Below are 8,520 nucleotides of genomic sequence, written 5' to 3'. Positions count from 1 at the left end.
ATAACACATTCAACGTGTGTGACCTCTCACGGATTGATATCATTGAAGATGAAGAACCCGTGAGTTTGAGTTCAAACTCCTCTCAATATGTAGAGGATGGTACGGGTGTCACGGGCTCTAGACCATTTACTAGAAGTCAAGCTCGGGAACTACAAAGGCTTCAAGGCGTATTTATGAAAATGGACACGGTTGAGCTTATTGCAAACTCGCCAAAGGGAGTGTACGTATTGACATGTGGGGGATAACATTTAGGGCCAAAAATACACTCCCAAGGATGCCCCAAACACTCTCTTCCCCTTTCATTAAGGGCAAAGGGGTCCTTTTGCTATCCTTTTTGTAAAGACTATTTAAGGTGTTTCTTTAGTTTTGTTCTCCTAGTTAGCTCATTTTAAAATCACTTTGTAACATTGAACACCATATTTCCTCTCAAGAAGAGAGTAAACCACCAAACATTTTAAGCTTCACAAGTGAAAGGTTCTACTTGTGTTGTGAGATGGCTAGAAACGAGAGTGCTTGAGTGAACCGAGTTCCTCTTGTGTTCCCATAAGAACTTGGTGTTTCTTAATGTGATTTGTAGAGGTTTTAGATTTTGATACACTCTTTAGTTGCTACATTTTATATTCTCTTTGCATCAAGTTATCTATCTCCTATCTTTCAAGTTTGTGTGTTTGTTGTTTCCGTTTGATGTCTTGTACGTGTGGACTGTTTTTGTGAGTTTGTGGACTTTTTTGTGCTCTTGTAGATACCGTTTGGTATCAAGATGTGAATCTTTGAAGACATAAAGTTGTAAGGTAGAAAAATATCTTCTGTTGCCACCTTTTAAAGTTAACACCCATGAATTTTTTGGGTTTTTCCGCTGGTGCCATTGCCTGCGAAGCACTCTTACGACTCGTTCTAGAAACATTAGTTGCTGCCACAGTCATTGCAGTATCATTCACTTGACTGTCAGTAGTCATCTTCCTGTCACAATAAGACAGTAAAGTTTAGTATATCAAAATACTACTTATAAAGTTGCAGCAACTTTAAACACCTCTTGTTTCTAGTTTAACGATGAAGTTTTTATGACTTTCAATAGTCAACTGAATGACCTCTAACTTATTATAAAGATTTTATTTCTTCAAATCACTTGTTAAGTTCAAACGGAGTAGAAAGCTTAAAGCTTTAATCTCCAGAAACCAAACAATAAAATTATGAAAAACTTTAGTGAAAAGAAAATTTCACCAAACAAGCAAGAAAAAAATATTTTTTTTCAATTTATTTTCTTAAGATTGTTGTTTCGGGTACAAAATCTGTATTCTGTCAAAACAACTTCAACACAAGTTTAAGATTAAATCAAGAACACTTATGAAGTTTTTCAACACCTTCAACACAAGTTCAATATGAACTATCAAAGAAGTGTATTATTTTATTTTAATTAAAAAAGATGAAGCAATAAGCCAAGTCCTCCAAATTCACGGAGTGTCCTTAAGGAAATAATTCCCCTCAAGTACTTGAGGTTGCGGAATTTTATTCCCAGGATAAAATGGCTTAACAATCCGACTGTAGTGGTACCTCAAATGATCGGATTCTCTTTGAACTCACTCAACAGTTAGATGATCAAGTGCACAGAAAAATTCATACTAAACCTGTGGGAAAATGCAGGTTCATATAGCTATTAAGTGCCCCTTCCGAAAAGTGGAAATGGTTCACCGGAAAGGTGTATCCTTTCTGAACAGTCATGTCTGTCCATTCGAAAGAGTGTGTCTTTTTCAAACAGCCACAACCATCCAAACAGTCACGTCTTTTCCCAAAATAGTGTCTTTTACTCGAAGAGTTGTATTCCTTCCAAGCAACTTTTCATTTTTCATTCACACTAATTCAACCCAACAGTATATATAACAATTAACAACCTACTCATATCTTGTATGACTTACTTGCAAACAAATGAGATTCCAATCCGTCTCTTTTCATGTTTATGATGTGGGTAAGAGTTGATTGGGTGAACTAATAACTTATGGCTTACAAACATATGTAAGTCATTAGTTGAAAATTTTAACTTATAGTTTCTGACTTAATTTTGTTGTTTTGTCTTATAAACAAATCCGAACACAACAAAAATGTTTGAATATGTAATGCAAATTAAGTAATACTACTGTATATAGGAGGGTACGTTGCATCTTAGTTAGCTAAGAATTTCCTTGATTCAATTAGGAAGTATCGACCTATCTGGATCTGCATCCATCCACATTATTCTTGTCACAATTTCCTTTTTGACTTTAGTGCTTGAATTCTCCGCCTACAAATTTATGAGGAGGAATCCTACCATCAAGATTCATATAATGTTGTTAATCACGTCCACTAATTATATTCTCTGATATTCTGTAACTTCAAGGACTGATTTTATGCACCCTTTTGCTTTATCAACTAAAGTAGTAATTAACAATGGCATACTGGCCTAGTACCCTCCAATCAAATTATGCAAATCCGCCATGGATGAACAAAGCTGACAATGCTTGGCAATTGACTTCAGCCACCCTTGTTGGCCTTCAAAGTGTGCCAGGTATTAACACTCTTGATATAATATTCTCATGCTATCTGAGTAGGCAAAAGTCAGTATAAAATATCACGTTCACCCACAAAGGAAAATAAAGGATTTTCACATGTTTGGCCCGTGAAAAATAATGTCTGTGGGGCATGTTGACAGAGGCGGAGCCAGGATTTCAATGAAGAGGGTTCCATATTCAAAGAAAATTTAGTCGAAGGTGGTTCAACACCTACTATAATCACATAAAAAATAATTTTAATCATATATAACTAGTATATTTTTCCGTCAAAGGGGGTTCGGCCGAACTCCCGAACAGAAGGCTGGGCCGAACCCCCGAACAGAAGGCTGGCTTCGCCCCTGCATGTTGAGACTCCTGAACAGTAATGATATCATGTTGAATTGTGTGATCATGTTATCTAAAAGCTTAAACTTATATAGAGAGAGACATGGGTAGAGTTAATATACTTCGGGTTTGGAAGAATCCAATAACTTCTGCTTAGATGGAAATTCATTAAATGTGTATAATATTTAATTGTGAATCCAGTAACTAAGATGAGGTAAGATGAGGTATGAGTTTAGAACCCATAAACTTCAAACTCTGGCTTGATCCTGGCGCACACTTTTTATTACTTAATTGTATTATGTCTCATTGCTAGGTCTTGTCATCCTTTATGGAAGCATCGTCAAGAAGAAATGGGCTCTTAACTCCGCTTTGATGGCCCTTTACGCTTTTGCAGCAGTCCTTGTTTGTTGGGTTGGCTGGGGATACCAATTAGCCTTTGGTGACACGTTAGTTCCATTTCTTGGAAAACCAGATATTGATGCGTTGGAACAAAAGTTCCTAATGAGTCAATCATTCATTGGCAAGTTTCCAAATGCTTCAATGGTCTATTTTCAGTTTGTGTTTGCGGCCATCACTTTGATTTTAATAGCTGGTGCCCTGCTGGGGAGGATGAATTTCATTGCGTGGATGTTGTTTGTTCCTCTTTGGCTTACTTTTTCATATACAGTGGGTGCATTTAGTATATGGTGCCCTCAAGGTTGGCTGTTCAGGATGGGAGTTATTGACTATTCCGGAGGTTTTGTTATTCACCTCTCTTCTGGTGTTGCTGGTTTCACTGCTGCTTATTGGGTATGTATTTCACTGTTGTACCTATTACTCTATGTAAGGATTAATTACACAGATAGTAGTTCAATTTTCAATTTATTGCACTAATGTAGTAAAGTTAATTTTGAACTGGAAAATTACTTATCCATTATGCCTATATGTCATCGGAAAATGAAAAAGCTGAAGAATTCTAGGTTTGCTCCTGGAAAACGCAAAGTATGTTGTCATACTTATAAAATTGTCATGTAATCATAGTCATGTCAGCAACTCACCTTCAGATGAGAGATGGTGCCCTTTGATATCATGTAAGACAAGTTGCTGACATGGCTAAGCTTACATGGTAATTTTATACATGTGTCAGCTGTTTGTATCTTTTCGAGACAGAATAATGATATATATGCGTAGCTGAGTTATTCTTCTGTTAGAAAATTATTTTTATGACTTCAATGAAACATCAATTTCTTATATCCTTTTATGTTTGTTATGGATAAGTTTAAGCCTAATAACTCTGGATACTATGAGAATTCTAATAGATAAAGAAAAATGGACGTAGGTTGGACCAAGGGCACCTAGAGACAGGGAGAGGTTTCCACCAAATAACATACTGTTAATGTTGGCTGGTGCTGGCATTCTATGGATGGGATGGACAGGATTCAACGGCGGTGATCCATATGTAGCTAGCCTTGATGCATCCTTAGCGGTCCTTAACACGCATGTATGTGCTGCAATGAGCTTGCTAACTTGGCTAATGTTAGACATTCTGTTCTATGAAAAGCCTTCTGTGATTGGTGCTACCCAAGGGATGATCACTGGCTTAGTTTGCATTACTCCTGCAGCAGGTAACATTGGGGCTTGAAGATACGTAGCATGTACCAAGTGCTAGCTTTTCTTGCAGTAGAAACTCAAGTCTCACCAATAAGAGGATTGAATTTAGATTTTAAACGCAGTGATTGCACATCCTAATATAACGTAGAGTACTTACTAAGATCTTAAAAGTCCTAGCTTGAGACAGCAGATGCACATGCATTCATTGTTTATATTCTGTATCTGCCTTTGCCTGTAGTTAATGCATGATATCTAAACCAGAACACTGATGTTCAGACCTATAACCTTGGACAATGAGACAACAACAACAACAACAAACCCAGTGTATTCCCACCTAGTGGGGTCTGGGGGGTAAGATGTACGCAGTCCATACCTCTACCTCTGATGAAGTAGAAAGGCTGTTTCCGATAGACCCCCGGCTCAAGGCACGAGATACCACACAAACACATAGTAAAGCACAGAAGCAGATTACATAACATAAATACGGCACCCATAAGTAATATAAAACAGAGGAAAGCAGAGGAAAGCACACAGATTCGTAATAAAACATGGAACACGGAACACGGAATCATAACAGGAATAAAACCCCCACCAAGTAATTCCCTACACTAGCGACCCAAACTGGCCCTAATCCTCTGCCGTAATTCGCGCTCTCCAGACCTTCCTATCTAGGGTCATGTCCCCGGTGAGCTGTAACTGTTCCATATCCCGCCTAATCACCTCACCCCAGTACTTCTTCGGCCTACCCCTACCCCGCCTAAAACCATCCAACGCTAGCCTCTCACACCTACGGACCGGGGCATCCATGCCCCTCCTCTTCACGTGTCCGAACCATCTCAATCGTGCTTCCCGCATCTTGCACTCCACTGAAGTCACACCAACCTTCTCCCGGATAGTCTCATTCCGAAATCTATCCCCTCTAGTCAGTCCACACATCCAGCGCAACATCTGCATTTCTGCCACCTTCATTTTTTGGATGTGGGAGTTCTTAACTGGCCAACACTCCGCTCCATACAACAAGGCTGGACGGACTACCACCCTGTAGAATTTGCCCCAATACGGTGCGAGACATCCTCGTCAATCTCACCGTTACTCTGGATCACGGACCCAAGATACTTGAACTTATCCCTCTTACATACCTCCTGTGCTTCCAGCTTCACTACTACCTCATTCTCCCGCCTCACGTCATTAAACTTGCATTCCACATACTCTGTCTTGCTTCTGCTCACCCTGAACCCTTTAGACTCAAGAGTTTGCCTCCACCTTGGACAATGAGAAATTATATTAATTTGTAGGCAACATATGGTGGTAAATCTAGAATTTAAAAGCAGTATAATGTACTTAGTTTTTAAGAAGAAACAAAAGTTTTCTATATTCACAGTTATTGTCCTAGATTAATATAGTTGATGCATGTTTACCCATTGCTTATATTCTATCTGCTTCTGCCTGCAATTCTTGAAGCTTGAGCTCTAAAATAGAACACCAATGGTACAAAACTATTGTATGGTGGTAAATGATTAAAGAATTCTAACAAGAAAATTCAACAGGGGTGGTGCAAGGTTGGGCAGCAATAATAATGGGGTTATTGTCCGGATGCATTCCATGGTTCAGTATGATGTTCCTTCACAAGAAAATGTGGTTATTAAAACAAGTAGACGATACCATGGCAGTGTTCCACACACACGCGGTAGCAGGAACCTTAGGTGCGATCCTGGCAGGTGTATTGGCAAATCCAAGACTCAGTCGCATCTTTTACATGGTTGATGATTGGACAAAGTATACCGGCCTTGCTTATGTTATTCAAAGTGGGAAGTACGATGCAGGGCTCAGGCAATTATTGGTACAATTGATAGGTATCGGTTTTGTTTTCGCTTGGAATGTCATCAGCACTAGTGTGATTTGCTTATTAATTAGGATGGTGGTTCCTTTGAGGATGACAGAGGAAGAGGTCAGTGAGGGAGATAATGCAGTACATGGAGAGGAGGCCTATGCATTGTGGGGTGATGGGGAGAAATTTGACAACTCAAGGCTCCAGTTAGGTCATGAAATTGAAGAAGCTCCCTTGTCCAAAAGTGGCTATGGACTTTGATTGGACTGAGTCTGGTGTGTTACGACATATTAAAATATTTGTCAAGTTAAATAATTCTTAAGACTTTCCCTCTTGGAAGGTGTCCTCTAATTGTAGTCTTTAGATACAATATTTATATGCTATCATACAAATACTTTAATCTGGACAGTTTGATTTCTACTATTCTTTGATCCTTATTATCCGGCTTTCGAAATTTCTGCACACCTCTTATGAAAATCATTTAAAGCCTCATTCATAGGAGTATTTGTTTAAACCAAACTTTTTCTCTCCTTAAACATCGCACTTTATGAGCACGCCACGAATTGGAATAGTAATGGCAGATATGAAAAAGAAAATTAAAGAATGAGCTTTTTGTTTTTATAAAATCTCAAATATTGTGGAAACAAATTGATAGAAACTAAGATGAAGAAGAGATGAAAATGAAACTTTACTGGTTAAATAAAGTGTAAGGATCTTAAACACTATACTAATCAATAACCAAGTTGGTATGGAGTGGACAAATCTCTAAATACAAAGATAATGATAATACTTTTCTTCTATCTTTCAGAATTCTACCATATTCCTCTATTTAAACTAGACATTAACAGTTATTGTTGGAGATAACTACTGATAACTATTAATAGATAAGTGTTTCTATCCTATATGAAACTAAGAAACTTACATTATCTTCACATGCGAAAGAAGAAGCCTTATCACAAATACAGTTTGCTGAAACGACTAATATTTGTGAAAAGCTCAAGCCATTTGTATCTAAAGCAAGATATGAAGTAACTCCTATGATGATTCAATTCTCAGAAGTTACCCAACCAAGACCAAAACGGAGCGTCTCAATCATATTTACTTTATCAGATGCATATTTCATGGTAAAATGCAAAGTGCAAACAATCCCTTTACGTTGTGGCTTGGGATATTTTGTGGCAGAAAGGCTTTATAATTGATTGGCTAAAGTGCAACTGGTTCAGAAAGGCTTTATAATTGATTGGCTAAAGTGCAACTGGTTTCTTGTTTTAATATATATCTGTTTGCTTGCTTCAATTTAAAGTGCAACCCAAGAATAAGGCAGCTTCAGGAAAGTTCACATATTTTGAGTTGTGCCTGAGAACTTTTTAATCACAATAGGAAACAAATTGTCTTGTAAAATTTTCTTCTAGTTAGATAAGGAGCATACTGAACTTTCTGGATCAAAAGTGAAACATCTTCCTTTATCTTCTTTTGTAACAGGACCTTATCTTTGACGATAGTTGGTGTTTCGATTAGACAATCTCGTCTATAGCTCCATGAAAGGAGAAGTTGTAAAATTATTGTTGTTTCAATGTTTGCTGGAATATTCATTCATGTGTTTAGTTGGGAAAACTGAATTACTTTACTTATATGTTAATGTGAAGAAGAAGAGGAAAATAAGAAATCAATTGTCGAAGTCTCTGGTTTATTTAAGCAACTTGAAATGTCAATATCTAGTGCTGCAGAAATGATTTCTTCTCATCAACCTAAACCTTCGTAGTAGAGTTACCCGATTCCAACGGGAAATAGCAGGTCTCTTGTGAAATAGTGGGGGTACATGCCAGCTGATATAATAATCACTGTCATACGAAAATTCAGTCGTGAGGGGTGCGAAGTGACTAAGCATACTTACTTAGTTGCTCTATTGATCGTAAACTAATGAACGTTGGCAGACAACCTAGGTCCACCCGAGCTACCCTTGAGCTGAAAAAAAGATTCATTCACTCATTACCAAGCTAGGCTGATGATTAAGATTTAAGAACATGTAATGCCCGTCTAAATTCCATCAAAGGTTTCAAGACTACATTTTTCAACTTCAACTATATGTCCACAACAGAAGGCACGACACAAAGTATACTCATAGTCTATTATGTTTCATTTGCAAATTAATTGGCTTCTGTTGCCAGATTGTTAGGTTATAGCTCAGATTATGACATGAAGGACGAGATGTGAGAGTTTTTTTGAGACAAATCG

General features: G+C 37.8%; 1 protein-coding gene across 1 annotated transcript; it reads left to right on the top strand.

The window, feature by feature from the left end:
• The first annotated feature begins 1,974 nt into the window (after nt 1-1,974).
• LOC107866328 (ammonium transporter 2 member 5) lies at nt 1,975-6,699 on the top strand. Its single transcript, XM_016712435.2, has 4 exons — nt 1,975-2,539; nt 3,181-3,656; nt 4,186-4,471; nt 6,005-6,699. Exons 1-4 carry the CDS (start codon nt 2,422-2,424, stop codon nt 6,544-6,546), a joined length of 1,422 nt encoding a protein of 473 aa, XP_016567921.1. The 5' UTR covers nt 1,975-2,421; the 3' UTR covers nt 6,547-6,699.
• Nucleotides 6,700-8,520: the final 1,821 nt, after the last annotated feature.

This window comes from Capsicum annuum, chromosome 3 (genome assembly GCF_002878395.1).
Source record: "Capsicum annuum cultivar UCD-10X-F1 chromosome 3, UCD10Xv1.1, whole genome shotgun sequence".
Classification (NCBI taxonomy): domain Eukaryota; kingdom Viridiplantae; phylum Streptophyta; class Magnoliopsida; order Solanales; family Solanaceae; genus Capsicum; species Capsicum annuum.
This window is presented reverse-complemented; position numbering and strand designations above follow the sequence as displayed.